This window comes from Rhinoderma darwinii (assembly GCF_050947455.1).
Source record: "Rhinoderma darwinii isolate aRhiDar2 chromosome 10 unlocalized genomic scaffold, aRhiDar2.hap1 SUPER_10_unloc_6, whole genome shotgun sequence".
Taxonomy (NCBI): Eukaryota; Metazoa; Chordata; class Amphibia; order Anura; family Rhinodermatidae; genus Rhinoderma; species Rhinoderma darwinii.
Window position 1 is genome coordinate 158,578 of NW_027461836.1, and position 20,624 is coordinate 179,201.

At 42.8% G+C, this 20,624-nt stretch overlaps 1 protein-coding gene across 1 annotated transcript; it reads left to right on the top strand.

Annotated features, from left to right (window-relative positions):
- Nucleotides 1–16,494: 16,494 nt before the first annotated feature.
- Nucleotides 16,495–19,791, top strand: LOC142697959 (DNA damage-regulated autophagy modulator protein 1-like). The gene is made up of 7 exons (XM_075847731.1): nucleotides 16,495–16,725; nucleotides 16,966–17,033; nucleotides 17,524–17,666; nucleotides 18,077–18,248; nucleotides 18,570–18,628; nucleotides 19,015–19,101; nucleotides 19,213–19,791. Exons 1-7 carry the CDS (start codon nucleotides 16,604–16,606, stop codon nucleotides 19,276–19,278), a joined length of 717 nt encoding a protein of 238 aa, XP_075703846.1. The 5' UTR covers nucleotides 16,495–16,603; the 3' UTR covers nucleotides 19,279–19,791.
- Nucleotides 19,792–20,624: the final 833 nt, after the last annotated feature.

Sequence of the window (20,624 nt, forward strand, 5' to 3'; positions counted from 1 at the left end):
AGCAGAGTTTTGGGGAGACCTTTATGTTTTTTTCGGATTGTGCCGCAGGCCAATGTGGATCGGGAGGCAAGGACTTTAACCCATCGGGACCCTATAGTATAAATTATCTATATATAAATGGTACACTTTGCCAAGCAGCAGATGCACAAAGACCCAAACAAATCATCCCGTGACTATTGCAGTATTTGTAGCTTTCAACAGCACTCGACATTGTGGGAGAATAAGACTGGTTATTGGGGCTCCAATGCATTTATCTTCTTTGTTACATACTTCTTTTAGAAATGTAGCTCCGGCAGTGAGACACCGTGTATTATTCAGAGACACCATCATGGCCTGGAAATCTGTCAGATCCCTTCTTGGTCTCCCTCAACACATCTCCAAACAAATGCATCTATGGGGGCACCCAGAGTTTCCTCAGGGGAGGGAGAACCCCCACTTTCGTTTAATGCACTTGCTGGGCATCTCTAAGCTTAGTCATTTAATACACCCTACTGACAATCGTTACATGACTTTTCCAGAGTTGCCGGTCTTACACAATATCTCCTCACGGCATCATTTAGCCTATTGCCAGTTAAAGTCCTTTTTGAGGTCGAAGCTACTTAATATTGCCCCAGAAATCTTTTAGACACCTTAATCATGACTCCTCCAGTTAAATCTTCCTTGTCCTTTCTATATTACACACTAAGAGAAACAATGGCCAAAGGAACCATATCCACAATGTTTAAAGCGTGGAATAGGGAGTTCTCTCAGCAAGATCTAACGCAGCAAATTTTAGGGGCTTGGGCAAGAGTACGTAAAGCTGTTATCAATGAAAAATGGAGAGAGACCCACTTTAAGTTCATTCATAGGGCTATATATGGATTTGACATCCCCCCTCATCCTAATTTTCCTGAAAGATTGGTGGCGTGCCCACGGTGCCATACACCTAAGACTAACCTGTTTCATGGTTTGTGTCCTAAATTATTTGTATACTGGAGTGAGATTGTAGAGGCCATCAGGGAGACATGGGGAATATCTCTATCAGTGGAGCCGCTACCTCTTCTATTTCATGTCTTCCCACACATTCCAGACGCACTACATGCTTTTCTTCTAGTTGCTAAAAGATCCCTGCTTACCCTCTGGCTTAAGCCACAGCTGCCGCCGATTACTGAGGTTATATCTCAATTGAAAAAATATGTATATCTGGATAGGTTGGAAATTGAACGTACAGCGGAATCTTGCTCCTCGAAATTTTTCATAAAGTGGAAAACTTTCATATGCAAACACTTCCAACCCACTGAGATGAAAGATCTGATGACACCGTTCTATTACACTTCTTGGTATTTGACGAGGGATGTGGCGGGAACGTCAGGAGCTTTGAAGGGATGACCTTTGGCAATATATGAGGTACTGATGTCTTGGGGGTGGCATGAGTCTCTTGTGCTTTCACATACCTAACCTTTTATGTGTAACTACTTTAAAATGTATACATTGGTATTACACTAACCGGATGTCAGGGGGGGAGGGGTGTTTATTATGTTTTATTATCTCTGTTTATGAGAATTTTGTCGAATTACTTTATGTACTGTACGTGTTATTGTATCAATGAGTCTGATTGATCCAACTGTATTGTCCGATATATTGTCATACAATTGTTCTTTTTTTTCTGAAAAATCAATAAAAAGTTGTTATAAAAAAAACAAAAAAAAACTGGTTATTACTTGGGATATACGGCAACCAACATCATTAACATCATTAGATTGTTGTGAGAACGTTGTAACTTTTTCATCGGCGGAGCTGTGTGAGGGCTTGTTCTTGGCAGGACGAGCTATAGTTTATATTGGCATCATTTTTGGATACGTGCAACTTTTTGATCACTTTTTATTCCAATATTTATAGGGCAAAGCGAACAAAAAAACAGAAATTCTGGTATAGATTATTACGTTGTTCACTGTGTGGAATAAATGACATATTTTCATAGTTCAGGCCGTTACGGACGCGGCGACACCAAATACGTATGATTTATTATTTTTTTTCAATAATAAAAGACTTGATAACGGAACAGGGCGATTGTATTTTATTTTATTACTTGAAACTATCAGATTTTTTTTCTCTCTAATACATTGCACTACCTATATAGTGCAATGTATTATATCTGTCAGTCATTCAGTGACAGCAAGCCGATTAGAGCGGGTCCAGGATGGCTTCCATGCTAGGTAGACCAGGAGGCCAGTATTAGGCAATTTCATAGCTGGGGTTCTGATGAGCTGCAAACACCTTAAACGCAGCAATCGCTTTTGACCGCTGCATTAAAAGAGTTAATGGCGGGGATCTAAGCTAATTTCGGTCCTCGCCATTACAGTCAAATGTCAGCTTCTGAGTCGGTGCCACGCATTTGGCGTATGGCTACGGCAAAATGCGGGAAGGGGTTAATGTCCTCCCTGACTGACCTCAGTTGTGCCCCCCCCAGCATTGCATTGTGAAGCTCCTGCAGATCTTTTTCTATGTTGTGTCTCATTTTATACCGTTTCCTCAGCAGAAATAAGCTGCTGTTCAGACTGGAGCTGTCGTGGAGCTTTTGCAGCGCTGTCATGTCTGATGTGGATATGTTGCTCGAATCAATGGCCTCGAACCTGTGCCATCAAATTTATACCTGAGGCTGTAAAATCAGGCACTTGGGGCTATAATTATCTGCAGCTACCCGTGATAATCCGGGCATAGCAGGACCTGCGACTCATCCGCGCTGACGGGGGGTTCAGAGTCAGTTTCTGACAGGCGATGACAGGTCTGATGACAGGCGATGACAGATCTGATGACTGGTCTGATGACAGGTCTAATGACAGGCGATGACAGGTCTGATGACAGGTCTGATGACAGTTGATGACAGGCGATGACAGATCTGATGACAGTTGATTAGAGGCGATGACAGATCTGATGACAGGTTTTATGACAGGTGATGACAGGTCTGATGACAGGTGACGACAGCTCTGATGACAGGCGATGACAGGCGATGACAGGTCTGATGACAGGCGATGACAGGTCTGATGAGAGGCGATGACAGGTCTGATGACAGGCGATGACAGGTCTGATGACCGTTGTTGTTTTTTTTAATATTTCAACTGAACAATAGGAGCGGAGCGTCCACCGGTGACCCTGCTGTATTTAAAAGTGGGGATACCCTACCTACCTACCAAATTCTAAATGAGAGGTGTCATTGCTACCTTACCAGGATCTCGGGCAGTGGGCAATCTAGGGGTATACAGTATAATAACCTTATGGTGGTCCCTGTCTATTTATCTGGTCCCAGTCCTGATAATTGATCTCTGGTCCCTGTAGTAATGGCCCCCACACGTCCTCTCTGGATAGTGACATTTCCACTTTAACCTTCCATTGCTGGTGATTGTCAGGGCTCAGTTGGGCCGCTGTCAGTGTCAGCTCTGAGCTGCCGCCATCTTCCTTTATATGTCTCCTGTATTCAGGAGGTGAGACCTCGGGGTGATTCCTGCTATCAGTCGGGTCACTGAGCTGTTCTGCTCCTCGTCTGGGCCCAGAACCTGTTGCAGTATTTGCAGCTTTCAGCAGCAGTCAGACATTGTGGGAGAATAAGACTGGGACAGACAGCAACCGACATCAGGAACAACATCAAGATGGAGAATACCAGAGATAACACATCATCACCAGAGGAGCTGCACAGGGATAACAACTAATAGTTACCACAGCGCCATCTACTGTCAGTGAGAGATAGTTCCTCCAGCATTGAGCTGCAGATGTTGTAATATTCCAGCACTGACTCCTAGGAAGGGGGGGGGGGGGCGTTCAGGGGATCAAGTTTAGAGTTGTTTCCCTCATACACCCTGAAGTGATGGGTATACCCGGGGCACTCCCACAGATTTTATATCATTTAACCCCTTAATGACCAGCCTATTTTAGACCTTAATGACCAAGCCATTTTTTACGTTTTTCCATCGTCTCATTCAAAGAGCTATAACCTTTTCATTTTTGCGTCGACATAACTGTATAACGTCTTGTTCTTTGCGGGACAAGTTTTAGTTTTTAATAGCACCATTTTGGGGTACATAGAATCAATTGATTAACCTTTATTAACTTTTTGGGGGGGGGGGAATAGAAAAAAAGCAGCAATTTGACCACACTTTTTTGCGTCCTAAATTTACGCCGTTTACCGTGTGGTATAAATAACACAATAACTTTATTCAGCGGGTTGTTGCGATTGCAACGACACCAAATTTGTATAGTTTTTGTATGTTTTACTACTTTTTGACAGTGAAAATGCTTTTTTTTTTCGCCGATGCGGTTGTATGAGGGCTTTTTTTTTGCGGGACGACTTGTAGTTTTTATCGGTACCATTTTGGAGTAGATGCGACTGTTTGATCACTTTTTATCACATTTTTATTAAGGCTGGATTCAAAGAAAACAGCAATTTTAGAAATGTTTTTTTATTTTATTTTTTGCGACGTTCACCGTGCGGGTTAAATGATGTAATAACTTTATAGTCGGGGTCGTTACGGACGCGGCGATATCAAATATGTGTAACTTTTTTTACTTTATTTTGCTTGTTAATAATAAAGCAGTTTGTAAGGGGGAAAAGTTGGGTTTTTAATTTTTTTTTTTCACTTTTTATGAAACTTTTTTTTAACTTTTTACTTGTCCCACTAGGGGACCCTACTATGTGATTATCCTTATTATCCTTCTGTATTGCAGTGTATTATGCCTGTCCGTGTAAAACGTACAGGCATCTGCTAGCTCATTCCAGAGGCATGATCTAGCAGGCATTCACTACAGGCAGACCTGGGGGCCTTTATTAGGAGACACACACTCGGCGGCGATCTTATCGCCGGGTGTCGGTGGGATGAGAGGGAGCTCCCTCCTTCTTTCCAAAACTAGATGCGGTGCATGCTATTTAGCACCGTATCTAAGGGGTTAAACGGGTGAGATCGATACTAATATCGATCTCATCCGGTCGAGCAGGGACGCCCCCAGCCCTCAGCTACCGCTGGCAGCTGAGAGCAGGGAGATTTGACAGATCCCTGCTCTGTTTACTTATTCCGATGCAGCGATGTAAAAAGTCTATGGCATCGGAATAAGGCCCGTTAGTGACCGACGTAAAAAGTCTATGGGCCGGTCACTAACGGGTTAATAACGTACCGGCCCTTTTGTTTGGAAGGTGCTGCCTAAACCTGAGCCTTCCCTTAAAACAGACAAGGGATTCATCCACCGCCATATTCTGTATAGGGATATCATTTTGGGAAAATGTTTGATAATAATGGTCAATTATTGGCCTTATTTTGAAAGACAAAACGGTCATAATTTGGGGCATCTGGGGGGGGGGGGCAGCGACTGTTACCTCTAAAATTTTTATAATGCCAAAACTTAAACATGCCCCAGAATGTATGAAGCTCTGCTGCATTTGTTGGAATACAATTTCGGCCTCTGGCATAGTAGGGGGTCAGGGTTTTGGGAGATAAACGGAGCAGCATAGATGTTCGTCTGCTCAACCAATAAATTTATTAGGGAGTCAGAAAAAAAAATGGAAAAAAAATCAATGGCCTCGAACCTGTGGCATCAAATTTATACCTGAGGAGGCTGTAAAATCAGGCACTTGGGGGGCTATAATTATCTGCAGCTACCCGTGATAATCCGGGCATGGCAGGACCTGCGACTATTCTGCGCTGACGGGGGGTTCAGAGTCAGTTTATCTAGATACGGATTCAGATGAAATCACAAACTGCTTCACCTTCACCTGCTGAGTCTGTATCTGAGCATAACATTTGGTTTGCCTCATCAGAGGTGTAAAGCCTTTGGGTCATATGTTATATTTCTAACTGGAGGTGACAGGCGATGACAGGTCTGATGACAGGCGATGACAGGCGATGACAGGTCTGATGACAGGCGATGACAGGTCTGATGACAGGCGATGACGGGTCTGATGACAGGTCTGATGACAGGCGATGATAGGTCTGATGACAGGTCTTATGACAGGTCTGATGACAGGTCTGATGACAGGCGATGACAGGTCTGATGGCCGTTGTTTTTTTTAAAAATATTTCAACTGAACAATAGGAGCGGAGCGTCCACCAGTGACGCTGCTGTATTTAAAAGTGGGGATGACCTACCTACCAAATTCTAAATGAGAGGTGTCATTGCTACCTAACCAGGACCTCAGGCAGTGGGCAATCTTGGGGTATACAGCTGGGTACAGGGGATGAGAGGCGATGACGGGTCTGAGGACAGGTTTGGTGACACTGATCAACAGATGATGGTGGTTGTAGTGTTTTATCAGCTGGTGAGGGGACTGATCGCCCGCTTTATGTTCATTTTTATCTCTATCTACACAGCATCTGGCTCTGTCAGGCTCCAGGACACAGTTGAGCCCTCACAGAGCAGGAGATGCTGGTAAAATAATACGTCTGCGTTGTGATTGGCCAGTCAGTACAGACTGGCCAATCATAGCGCTTAGGGCACTGGACCATTCTCATTGGTCCCATGCCGGCATCTTCTGCCCGGCAACTCTGCTTTAGAGCTGAGTTGCCGATTCCGTCACTGTGTCGCTTTACACAGTGACAGTTTAAAGTCCTGACTTGCCTTGTACATAGGACTGCAGTAAGTTACTTGCAATACCGAAGTACCAGACACGTCATTTTGCGGGAAGGGGTTAATGTGACAGTGCCCCTCCCCCTTACCTACAGGGCCCCTGCTTTATAGAGAAATAGTATAGAAAAGACATGGAGGCGTTGTCCATAGCAACCAATCAGATCCCTGGTTTTATTTTTCTAAGACAGGTTTGAAAATGAAACAAGTGATCTGATTGGTTGCTATGGGCAATGTTTCCATGCTTTATACCTGCTCATTTTTCGACTCCACATCTTCCCAGAAGTAACCGGCGGGTCCTCATAAGCTTGCTGTCAATGAATAACTGACAGCGCTAATACACTGAACTACGTATGTAGTGCAGTGTATTAGAGCAGCGATGGGGGCATCAGGCCCTCAAGTGTCAAGTAAAAAAAAAAAGCTAAACTGCCTTTTTTCCCATAACAAGTCTTTTATTATGGGAAAAAACTTTACATTTTTTAAAAAAACTATACATAATTGGTATCGCCGAGTCCGTAATGACCCAAGCTACAAAACTGTTATGTAATTTATCCCGCACTGTGAACGCCGTAACAAAAACCATGAAAAACAACGCCAGAATCTTTGTTTTTAGGTCACATCTCCTCCCAAAAAATGCTATAAAAAGTGATCAAAAAGTCATAATAAATCTAAAATAGTACTAATAAAAACGACAATCCGTCCCGCAAAAAATAATCCCTGACACCGCTTTGTCCACGCAAAAATAAAAACCTTATGGGTCTTAGAATATGACGACACAGAAAACCAATGATTTTATAAAAAAAGTGATTTTATTGTGCAAAAGCCGCAATACATAAAAAAAACTATATAAATTTGGTATCGCCGTAATCGTATCGACCCGCAGAATAAAGCGAACATGTAATTTATGGCGCACTGTGGATGCCGAAAAAAAACCCAATAAAACACTATTCCAGAATTGCTTGTTTTTGATAATTTCCTTTACCAAAAAATGAAATAAAAAGTGATCAAAAAGTAGTATGTGTTCCAAAATGGTATCAATAAAATCTACAGCCCGTCTCGCAAAAAACAAGCCCGCACACCGCTCCATCAACTGAAAAATAAAAAAGTTATGGCACTAGTAATGCGGTGATGAAAAACATCTCAATGCGCAGGCCGGAGGGGAACATTCCTTCAGATTCAGGGTCCTAGTATTTAGGAACTAGGAAAGGGCAGGGACATGGCACATCCGCTGGAAGCGAGGGCGCCCGTATTATACCAGCGCAAAACTTTCCCAGCAAAATTTCCCAAACTACGAAGGAGAAAAAGTCCCCAAAAGGTGCAGAGCGTTACAGAAGGGGATAAGAAAGAAAACCGTTTATCAGTGCGACACCGGCCTGCGCATAACGGATCACTTCACAGCGTAACAGACATCTATGGAGAATTGTATTATTTACCCCATTATTATACCCTCTTATCATGCCCTGATATACTCTGCCCAGGTTACATATACCCCCACATTATAAACGGAAATACCAGTAAAACTCAAACAAAACTACCAAGCAAAATCCATGCTCAAAATGGTGGTCTTTCCCTTCTTGCCCTACAGTGTGCCCAAACAGCAATTTATGTCCACAAGTAAGGCATTACCATACCCGGGAGAACCCGCTTAACAATTTATGGTGTAAGATTCTCCAGTGGCACAAGCTGGGCACAACATATTGTGCAGTGAATGGGCAGATCAGTGGAAAAATTGCAATTTTCACTTTGCACCATCGTCTGCGTATTAATTTCTGAAAAATACCTGGAGCCTAAATTCTCACTACTACCACATATGGGGTGTTACTGTACTCGGGAGAAATTGCTTTACAAATGTTGGGGTGCTTTTTCTTCTTTATTCCTTGTGAAAATGAAAAATGTTGATATAAAACGACATTTTATTGGAAAAAATTAAATTTTTAATTTTCACTGCTTAATTCTAATTAATTCAGCCAAAAACCTTTGGGATCAAAATTCTCAGTATACCCCTAGATGATTCCTCAGGTTGCAGTTTCCCAAATGGAGTCACTTTTGGGGTGTTTCCACTGTACTACAGGGGCTCAGCAAATGTGACATGGCGCCCAGAAACCATTCCAAATGGTGCTCCTTCCCTTCTGAGCCCTACCCTGTGTACAAACAGCAGTTTATGAGCACATATCAGGTATTGTTTTACTCGGCAGAAATTGCTTTACAAAAGTTGTGGTGCTTTTTCTCCTTCTGTCGATTTTCATTTTCACGGCCTACTTCCAATAATTTCTATAAAACACCTGCGGGGTCAAAATGCTCACTATACCGCTAGATAATTTCCTTAAGGGGTGTAGTTTCCAAACTAAGGACACTTGATGGGGGTTTCCACTGTTTTGTCCCCTCAGCGGCTTTACAAATGTGACATGGCCTCTGCAAAACATTCCTGCTAAATTTGAGTTCCAAAGGCAAAATGGCTCTCTTTCCCTTCTAAACCCCGCCGTGTGTTTAAACAGCCATTTATTTCCACATGTGGGGTACTGTTTTATTAGAGAGAAATTGCTTTACAAATGCTTTTTCTCCTTTAGTCCTCGTGGAAATGAATAAAAAATTAGCTAAACCTATGGCCTAATTCCAAAAATTCCTGCAAAAAAACTGTTAGGTCAAAATGCTTACTATACCCCTAAATAAATTCCTCGAGGGGCGTAGTTTCCCAAATGGGTTCACTTTTGGGGGGTTTCCACTGTTTTGGTACCACAAAAAAACAGCAATTCTGGCAGTTTTCTATTTTTTTTTATACAGCGTTCACCATGCGTTATAAATGACATGTTACCTTTATTCTGCGGTCAGTCCGATTCCGGCGATACCTAATTTATGGCCCTTTTTATGTTTTACAACGTTTTGCACAATAAAATTACTTATGTAAAAAGAATGTCTTTTTTCTGTCGCCAAGTTGTGAGAACGTTGTAACTTTTTCATCGGCGGAGCTGTGTGAGGGCTTGTTCTTGGCAGGACGAGCTATAGTTTATATTGGCACCATTTTTGGATACGTGCAACTTTTTGATCACTTTTTATTCCAATATTTATAGGGAAAAGTGACGAAAAAACTGGAATTCTGGTATAGATTTTTACGTTGTTCACCGCGTGGAATAAATGACATATTTTTATAGTTCAGGCCGTTACGGACGCGGCGACACCAAATACGTATGATTTATTATTATTTTTCAATAATAAAAGACTTGATAAGGGAACAGGACGATTGTGTTTTATTTTATTACTTGAAACTTTTATTATGTTTTAAAACTTTTTTTTTTACAGATTTTTTTAAGTCCCACCAGGAGACTAGAAGGTCCAACTGTCAGATTTTTTTTTTCTCTAATACATTGCACTACCTATATAGTGCAATGTATTAGATCTGTCAGTCATTCAGTGACAGCAAGCCGATTAGAGCGGGTCCTGAATGGCTTCCGTGCTAGGTAGACCAGGAGGCCAGTATTAGGCAATTTCATAGCTGGGGTTCTGATGAGCTGCAAACACCTTAAACGCAGCAATCGCTTTTGACCGCTGCATTAAAAGAGTTAATGGCGGGGATCTAAGCTAATTTCGGTCATCGCCATTACAGTCAGATGTCAGCTTCTGAGTCAGCGCCACGCATTTGGCGTATGGCTAAGGCAAAATGCGGGAAGGGGTTAATGTCCTCCCTGACTGACCTCAGTTGTGCCCCCCCCCAGCATTGCTTTGTGAAGCTCCGGCAGATCTTTTTCTATGTTGTGTCTCATTTTATACCGTTTCCTCAGCAGAAATAAGCTGCTGTTCACACTGGAGCTGTCGTGCAGCTTTTGCAGCGCTGTCATGTCTGATGTGGATACGTTGCTCGAATCACTGGCCTCGAACCTGTGGCGTCAAATTTAAATCTGAGGAGGCTTTAAAATCAGGCACTTGGGGCTATAATTATCTGCAGCTACCCATGATAATCCGGGCATAGCAGGACCTGCGACTCATCCGCACTGACGGGGGGTTCAGAGTCAGTTTCTGACAGGCGATGACAGGTCTGATGACAGGCGATGACAGGTCTGATGACAGGCGATGACAGGTCTGATGACAGGCGATGACAGGTCTGATGACAGGCGATGACAGGTCTGATGACAGGTCTGATGACAGGCGATGACACGTCTGATGACAGGTCTGATGAGAGGCGATGACAGGTCTGATGAGAGGCGATGACAGGTCTGATGACAGGCGATGACAGGTCTGATGAGAGGCGATGACGGGTCTGATGACAGATGATGACAGGTCTGATGACAGGTCTGATGACAGGTCTGATGACAGGCGATGACAGGTCTGATGACCGTTGTTGTTTTTTTTATATTTCAACTGAACAATAGGAGCGGAGAGTCCACCAGTGACCCTACTGTATTTAAAAGTGGGGATACCCTACCTACCTACCAAATTCTAAATGAGAGGTGTCATTGCTACCTAACCAGGACCTCGGGCAGTGGGCAATCTAGGGGTATACAGTATAATAACCTTATGGTGGTCCCTGTCTATTTATCTGGTCCCAGTCCTGATAATTGCTCTCTGGTCCCTGTAGTAATGGCCCCCACACGTCCTCTCTGGATAGTGACATTTCCTCTTTAACCTTCCATTGCCGGTGATTGTCAGGGCTCAGTTGGGCCGCTGTCAGTGTCAGCTCTGAGCTGCCGCCATCTTCCTTTATATGTCTCCTGTATTCAGGAGGTGAGACCTCGGGGTGATTCCTGCTATCAGTCGGGTCACTGAGCTGTTCTGCTCCTCGTCTGGGCCCAGAACCTGTTGCAGTATTTGCAGCTTTCAGCAGCAGTCAGACATTGTGGGAGAATAAGACTGGGACAGACAGCAACCGACATCAGGAACAACAAGATGGAGAATACCAGAGATAACACATCATCACCAGAGGAGCTGCACAGGGATAACAACTAATAGTTACCACAGCGCCATCTACTGTCAGTGGGAGATAGTTCCTCCAGCATTGAGCTGCAGATGTTGTAATATTCCAGCACTGACTCCTAGGAAGGGGGGGGGGGGGGGGGGCGTTCAGGGGGATTGACTTTAGAGTTGTTTCCCTCATACACCCTGAAGTGATGGGTATACCCGGGGGCACTCCCACAGATTTTATATCATTTAACCCCTTAATGACCAGCCTATTTTAGACCTTAATGACCAAGCCATTTTTTACGTTTTTCCATTGTCTCATTCAATGAGCTAGTGCCCCCCCCCCTTACCTAAAGGGCCCCTGCTTTATAGAGAAAGAGTATAGAAAAGACATGGAGGCGTTGTCCATAGCAACCAATCAGATTCCTGGTTTTATTTTTCTAAGACAGGTTTGAAAATAAAAGAAGTGATCTGATTGGTTGCTATGGGCAATGTTTCCATGCTTTATACCTGCTCATTTTTCGACTCCACATCTTCCCATAAGTAACCATAGCAACCAATTCAAAAGATGAGAGTTGGTAGGTAGATTGGAGGGTCTGATAAGTGACAACCACAGCCCACCATGCAGTGACAGCCAGAGCCTCTAGAGGCGACAGCTACTGCCACCATTATAGTGACAGCTACTGACCCCAATAATAGTGACAGCTACTGACCCCAATAATAGTGACAGCTACTGAGCCCAATAATAGTGACAGCTACTGACCCCAATAATAGTGACAGCTACTGACCCCAATAATAGTGACAGCTACTGACCCCAATAATAGTGACAGCTACTGACCCCATCAAATAGTGACAGCTACTGACCCCAATAATAGTGACAGCTACTGACGCCAATAATAGTGACAGCTACTGACTCCAATAATAGTGACAGCTACTGACCCCAATAATAGTGACAGCTACTGACCCCAATAATAGTGACAGCTACTGACCCCAATAACCGTGACAGCTACTGACCCCAATAATAGTGACAGCTACTGACCCCAATAATAGTGACAGCTACTGACCCCAATAATAGTGACAGCTACTGACCCCAATAATAGTGACAGCTACTGACCCCAATAATAGTGACAGCTACTGACCCCAATAACCGTGACAGCTACTGACCCCAATAATAGTGACAGCTACTGACCCCAATAATAGTGACAGCTACTGACCCCAATAATAGTGACAGCTACTGAGCCCAATAATAGTGACAGCTACTGAGCCCAATAATAGTGACAGCTACTGACCCCAATAATAGTGACAGCTACTGACCCCAATAATAGTGACAGCTACTGACCCCAATAACAGTGACAGCTACTGACCCCAATAATAGTGACAGCTACTGACCCCAATAATAGTGACAGCTACTGACCCCAATAATAGTGACAGCTACTGACCCCAATAATAGTGACAGCTACTGACCCCAATAATAGTGACAGCTACTGACCCCAATAATATTGACAGCTACTGACCTCAATAATAGTGACAGCTACTGACTCCAATAATAGTGACAGCTACTGACCCCAATAATAGTGACAGCTACTGATTCCAATAATAGTGACAGCTACTGAGCCCAATAATAGTGACAGCTACTGACCCCAATAATAGTGACAGCTACTGACCCCAATAATAGTGACAGCTACTGAGCCCAATAATAGTGACAGCTACTGACCCCAATAATAGTGACAGCTACTGACCCCAATAATAGTGACAGCTACTGACCCCAATAATAGTGACAGCTACTGACCCCAATAATAGTGACAACTACTGACCTCAATAATAGTGACAGCTACTGACCCCAATAATAGTGACAGCTACTGACCCCAATAACAGTGACAGCTACTGACTCCAACAATAGTGACAGCTACTGACCCCAATAATAGTGACAGCTACTGACCTCAATAATAGTGACAGCTACTGACCCCAATAATAGTGACAGCTACTGACCCCAATAATAGTGACAGCTACTGACCCCATCAAATAGTGACAGCTACTGACCCCAATAATAGTGACAGCTACTGACCCCAATAATAGTGACAGCTACTGACCCCAATAATAGTGACAGCTACTGACCCCAATAATAGTGACATCTTATTTATGGTGAATGATGAAGGGCATAAAAAACTTCAAAAAACAATAAAAAGAAAGATAAATTATTGGAACACTCCGCTTTATTTATTTTTTGCACCCTCCTTTTGTACATTGGTGTTTCAGTGGGGTGCTGTGAGCAAAATACTTACCGATCCCTGCATCTTGTATTTTTCGGGTCCAACGCCGCTCACGTGACCTTCCCCCAGACTTGTCTGAAGTTACTGTGCTTTTGAATAAACCGGAACTCAATGCATTCCTATGGAAGCCAGAACGAGGCCAGAACGAGGCCAGAACGAGGCCAGAACGAGGCTCCATAGGAATGCATTGACTTCCAGGAATTCTGAACAGCAGTGATTCTAGACGAAGTCAGAATGGACACGAAAAACGACAGGATTCGTGGATCGATAAGTATTTCTACACACAGCACTCCAGTGAAACACCAATGTACAAATGGAGGGTGCAATAAAAAAATAACGTGGAGTTCTTCTTTAAATGCTAATTTAAATTAAATGTACTGCAAAATGGTCACAATGAAGGGAGACAAAAGCGGAAAAAATTATTTGCAGCTTAACCGACAAAATTGGTTGCGACATCAAGGGGTTAATAATTATAGTACATGCAGATCACTGTATAGAGCTCGGCGTCTTTCCCTCCCCCACTCCCTCTCTTGATTTGACTCCTTAATGACACGACCAATTTAGTTTTTTTATTTTCGTTTATTACTATTTGTGGGGTGAAATTAGCAAAAAAAACAAAAAACAAACGCGCCATTTTCTGGGGGATTTTGTTTTTACAGCGTCTATCGTGCGGTAATAACTACATGTTCACTTTATTCTACGGATTAATACGATTACGGCGATATAGAATTTATATTTTTTTCATGTTTTACCACTTTGTAAAACTATTTGTTAAAAAAATTTGTTTTGTGTCACCAAAATCTGAGAGCCATAACTTTTTTATGTTACCGTTGATTGAGCGATGTGAGAGCTTTTGTTGTTACCATTTTGGGGTGCGACTTTTTGACTAGTTTTTATTCTATTTTTTAGGGAAACTAACGTGACCAAAAAACAGCAATTTGGGTGTTTTAAACATTTTTATTGTTTTTTTTACGGTGTTCAGCGAGTGGGTTAGATAACATCAGATTGTAATAGTTCGGACTTTTGCAAACGCGGCGATATCAGTTATGCTAACTTATATGTTGTTTAACATTACTTTAGAGAAAAAATGGGAAGAGGGAATTTTTTTAGAAATGTAAATATTTTTTTTGGGGATATTTGCAAAAAACTTTATTTAACTTTTTAAAATTCAGTTTAGAAGTCCCCCTAGTGGACTTGAACCAGCGATTATTGGATTGCTCACACGATCCACTACAATAGTAAAGTATTGCAGTATATCATGATTTTTACAGCCACCTATGAAGCCCTGCCGGAGAACAAAGATGGCAGACCCTTCATTAGGCCCCAGGCTGCCATGATAACCATCGACATCCCGCTATAGCATCGTGGGGGCACAAGGGCACGTCGGTGGGGGTCGCCCCTCTCATTCTAATGCTTTAGATGCTGCGGTCGTGATTGACTGTGGCATCTAAGGGGTTAAACGGGAAGACTCAAAGTGATTTTTGGTTCTGTCTGTTGCAGTGAGGTGTTGGCTATATTACACAGCGAATATGGAGTATGGAGTATGGAGCGAGCTCAGCCCGTGATCCCGCTCCATACTTCCCCTTAACGACTGTCACGTACATGTATGTGGCATCTTGTTAAGGAGTTAGGGTATGTTCACACGCAGTGGTTTCAGACGTAATTCGGGAGTTTTAAGCCTCGAATTACGCATTAAAAAACGCCCCTAATACGCCTACAAACATCTGGCCATTGCTTTCAATGGGAATTACGATGTTCTGTTCCCACGAGCCTTTGTCAAAATACGGCGCGTAAAATGACGGCTCGTCAAAAGAAGTGCAGGTCATTTCTTGGGACGTGTGGAGGCGTTTTTCATTGACTCCATTGAAAAACAGCTCCAAAAACGTCCGTAAAGAACGCCGCGAAAAACGCGAGTTGTTAAAAAAAGTCTGAAAATCAGGAGTTATTCGCCTGAAAACCGCTCCGTATTTTCATACGTTTTTGAGTTTGCGTGTGAACATAGCCTTAAATGTCATTTTGTTGATAATTGTTTCAGAGTTTTTATGTTCATCCTGTTTTGATCATTTTGTTCTGTTCCAGATGTCACAGCGGCGGTTCTAGGAGGATCTTGTCTCTACCGTTCGTGAAATCACCCGGAAACAACTGGAGCATGCCCATCGCGCCTGCAATGTTCTGGCACCCGGGGTGACCTGTTTATCTTGCAATGTGTTTATCCAACCAGCGGACAACGTCCTCAAATTTATTGTTAATAATAAAAGCTGTGGCCGACCCCACTTTACCCCACATCTTGGTCTGGGTCTCAGTTATTTCATATAAATGTTAGAGGTTGTGTTATGTGGGGGTGATGACATCATTGGTCCTGTCAGTCTAGTTTTACCAAATTCAATCCCCTGTGATACAATGCCGTCACCCAAAACAACATGGAAAAATCAATGGAGGGGGGTAAATAGTTTTTATTAGCACAGTATAACAGATGACCTTACATTGACCTCTGTGAAAAAAAGACGCTAAAATGTCACTACATCAATGACTTGTGTTCTGGGGTCTGCGAAGCCCATAGCAGATTATAAGTTCATAGCAGATACTAAACCATGGCAGCTCCAGAGCAGAACTGACCTTACTGTGACATCATGATGACATCACGGAGCTATGATGTCACAGAAAGCTGAGAAGTTGGGAATTCCCCTTGACAGCAGCAGAACTGACCTTACTGTGACATCATGATGACATCACGGAGCTATGATGTCACAGAGAGATCATGAGAGGTTATAAATATTCCCCTGACAGCTGCGCGGTCTTACTTTCTGTGAATTGACACAGAGCGCGATTTTCTAATTGATTGGCGACTTTTCATTATTATGGAAATCAATGGACTGGGATTCTTCACCATCTTCTTGGCCTTTTGGTGTGTGGCCTGGCTCTCTGGTAGCTACACACTGACTGTTATCAACAGCCATGCCCCCCCACTGATGTACATCAGGTAAGATGGAGAATTACACGACTTTTATAGTTTGGGAATGTATAAGGTAATTACTTAAATAAGGAGGAAATATCTAATTAACAAAATGGCTTCCATTACCCAGAGGGGCTGCAAGAGGACAGAGAAACGCATCCCCCCAGTCCTATAGATTATTATCTGACTGCTGATTATTAAAATGAAACAATTCTGACAATTTTTCTATATTATTTAACATTGAGCGTTTTCCTTTTTGTTTTACAGTGAAACGGGAAATTTCTTTCCCGAAAATATCCTGTTTAGAATAGGATTCATAGGAATGGCCATTGCCTGTAAGTAACAATCACGGAAGTGATTATAATATGCTCTTACTTCTGGGGGATGGCGGGTTATTATAAAAAGTCTTATATCTGATTATATTACTCTGGGGTCAAACCTACATCTATTTTTTACAAAAATGTGATTACTACGTCAGTGAGAGATGCAGGCTGGTTGCTAGGGACTTATTGCTGGACAAGACTGTGGTTGTTAGGTAGTGTTTCCCTAGCAACCAGACTGTCAGACATGACTCAGACTTGGCATCAGTCGCACCCTGCCCCCATCTCAGCCTGCAGTAGTAATCAGAATTTTCTAAAAAAAATAAATAATGTTTTGTTAATTTCAACTGATAATAATTGTCCGGATTATACGATGTAGATAAATGTTCCCGTCCGTTATTGAAGGCTTCTTGTTGGGTTTAGCGTTTGGTCCGCGTTTCATAGATGTTATTAGGTGGTTTTACACGTGGTACAGGATTAATTCGGCTCATTTGCTCTTTTTCAGCTCTGGGCCTGACGTTTCTACACTATAAGTACATCATGCTCCATGCTGAAGCCTTTGGGGATCGTCAGGCCTTGGTTCAAAAGATCCTCCTGGCAATTGGATGGTCATCATGCGTCGGGACAGCCATGATGGCTACATTCTCGGTAAGTTAATAAATGTTTTACATTGATAGGGTTGTCCCATCTTCACTAAATAGGGATCCGCTGGCAATCAGCTGATTACTGTAGGTCTGGCAGCTGAACCCCTGGTGATCATGATCAGCGGTTATCACCGGGTGGCCACACACTAAAGTGGTATTACATGGCTTATTAGAATGAATGGACGACCATGTAATAGATGTGTGTCCTCAATCCCCCCAGAGCAGAAGCCATTTTTTGTTAGTGGCTTTCTGCTCTGTCTAATAGGGAAGCAGGAGACCCCCCCTCTATATCCATTATATCTCTGGGGTTATTATATCAGAACACGTTATTTAGGATTTATTGGGAAGTTCTGAGGGTAAATTAGTGATTAGTTCCATAAGATTTGCTCTAACCTCTGTCTGCTTGTTTTCTAGACCTACTATTATCCAATAACTCACCGGATTAATGCTTGCATTGCATTCGGGTTTGGCAGCCTTTACAACCTTTGGCAGTCCATACTCCTCTACAAAGTGTCCGAAAGCCGAAACTTCATCAGCCATTTCAGACTGGCGTCCTGCATAATGGCCGTGACCTTAGTGGTTTCATGTATCCTTTCTTAAATAATATTTGAATGGAATCCAACCGTCCTTGTCTTTATGTTCACATGTAGAAAACTTCATATCCTGAGGTGATCATTTCCCTTCATTTTCTGATCTCTGCCGTCAGATGGCGACATGCTGGTGTAACACAGCGTCATCTGGTAACATTGTTCAGCTTCTTGCAAGAAGATGCTGAATAGAAAGCAGCGGTACTGTCATTGCTATATATGTATAATATTAACATTTATCTCACATAAAAGTGTAGTAAATCCTATAAGACACTTACTAAACATAAGAAACTTTATTTTCCTATATAATAAATTACCAGTCATTGGAAATAAGGTATCCGTATACACCCACCTGTGTGCTGGAGACCAATGTGTAAAGGTATGTACAGTATATCTCATACATAATATCAAGTTATTGACATGCTGAGCCGCTGGTACAAACCAGTCGATGTAAAATTCCTTTAATCCGGTATTAATGAGATTATTTTGGATTATTGTATAGATATTATTTGTACCCCTAGAAGCCGCTCTATAGGAAAGCAATTGGACCTATAATCTTTGTGCTCGTTCTCAGCACCATGGTGATCGTGACGTCCGCAATGTAATGGATATGGTGTCATATGACAATGGGTCAGGTCCATTTTGGCATCGCCGTCAGTCACATGACTCCATGTAATAAACATTAATGCGGCAAAACCTCGGCTGGGGCGGAAAGTTCTTGTTTTGCGCAATTTTTTCTATATTAATTTTGATATTTTTTCACAGATCAGTGAAATGACATCAAAGATCATAGAGTGGTCGATGTTGGTCCTCATTCTGGTGAATGTATTGAGCTATTATCAGAATATGCAGGTCAGTAGACGTCACCTCATTATCACCTCGTATACCAGACCTCGTAATAACATTATTATTCATCTCTACAATCATGGGGAATGTAATGTGGATATGTGTTTCTTTTCTTAGAGTTTATCTATAACAATTACCAGGAAAAGCTTCACCATCTCCAAGAGCGAGAAGAACCATTTATAAACAGTGGACACTACAGATGAGGTGGAATGGCACGTCACAGCCGAGCAGGAACTTCTCTGGGAACATCCTAAACTGCTTAACTCCAGAGATGGCGACCAATCCACCAGCTCCTTCCTTTCTCCCAAATATCATCTTACATCAGGGAGAAAGAGCTACAAGAACCGTTTATGACCAGCGGACTCTACAGCGAGGTGGAATAACAAGTCACAGCCGAGCAGGAACATCTCAAACTGCAAAGGCTCTGGAAATGCCACGAAATCTACCAGCTCCAACCTTTCTCCAAAAAACAACTTACATCAGGGAGAAAGATCTACAAGATCCGTTTATGACCAGCGGACTCTACAGCGAGGTGGAATGGCACGTCACAGCCGAGCAGGAATATCTCAAACTGCAGAAGCTCCGGTTATACAACCAAGTGCCGAGACATCCACCACCTCCAAACCTTCTCCCAAATATCATCTTACCACAAGGAGAGAGAAGCAGCGGACTGTTTACTATCCTCATGGTCCTTGTTTGTTGGCTTATAAAAGGGTTTAGTAAAGTCATTTTCTACCACCTGAAACCTGTTTTTGTCTTCATTACTGTCAATAATAATAATCCTGAGTCTTCCATAGATCTGTCCTCATGAACCTGGAGGAATAAGAACGTCTCAATATTTTTGTAGCAAAATTCAGATTTATGAAAAATATAAATATATTTTTTACACTATAAGACGTACATTTTATCAATAAAAAAATCTTGCTACAAAATGTGTACACGTGATAGTCCGGACTCAGGGGAGCCTGGCGGCCCCTTATTAAACCTAATGAGAGCCCCCCCCCTTTAGAGCGAATAGCGTGGGGGACACATGGGATCACATCGCACCCCCTTTTACCCTTTTTTTCTTCTTTCTTTTCCCTTATTCTGTTCCCTTGTTTTTCCTATATTCTGCTTTTCCCCCTATTTTGTCTTTTGGTGTCTTCCCACACCCCTTCTTTGGGGTGTGGCTTTATGGTATTTACCTTGTTCTAGAAGTTTCCTCAGGTTTGACCTTGTGACCAGGCAGATGTTGGCAACAGTCCAGGGATTGGTTTGAGCAGCTGAGCGGCGGGAAATCCTGGAGGATAAAAGGATGTCTGGTCCGATCAGCAGATTGTCTGAAGAAGCTGTTTGAAGCAGCCCCGCCCACCCTCCCTTGTTCAAGGACAGAATTCCCGCTCACCCTCCCTTGTTCAAGGACAGAATTCCCGCTCACACTCCCTTGTTCAAGGACAGAATTCCCGCCCACCCTCCCTTGTTCAAGGACAGAATTCCCGCTCACCCTCCCTTGTACAAGGACAGAATTCCCGCCCACCCTCCCTTGTTCA

What these genes read in the sequence shown, in the direction of transcription:
- LOC142697959 (XM_075847731.1), top strand. Translation starts at nt 16,604, where the DNA reads ATGGAAATCAATGGACTGGGATTCTTCACCATCTTCTTGGCCTTTTGG. An exon ending in CGTGACCTTAGTGGTTTCAT is followed by an intron (nt 18,249 to 18,569) that starts GTATCCTTTCTT and finishes ATAAATTACCAG; the next exon opens with TCATTGGAAATAAGGTATCC. An exon ending in GCTATTATCAGAATATGCAG is followed by an intron (nt 19,102 to 19,212) that starts GTCAGTAGACGT and finishes TTCTTTTCTTAG; the next exon opens with AGTTTATCTATAACAATTAC.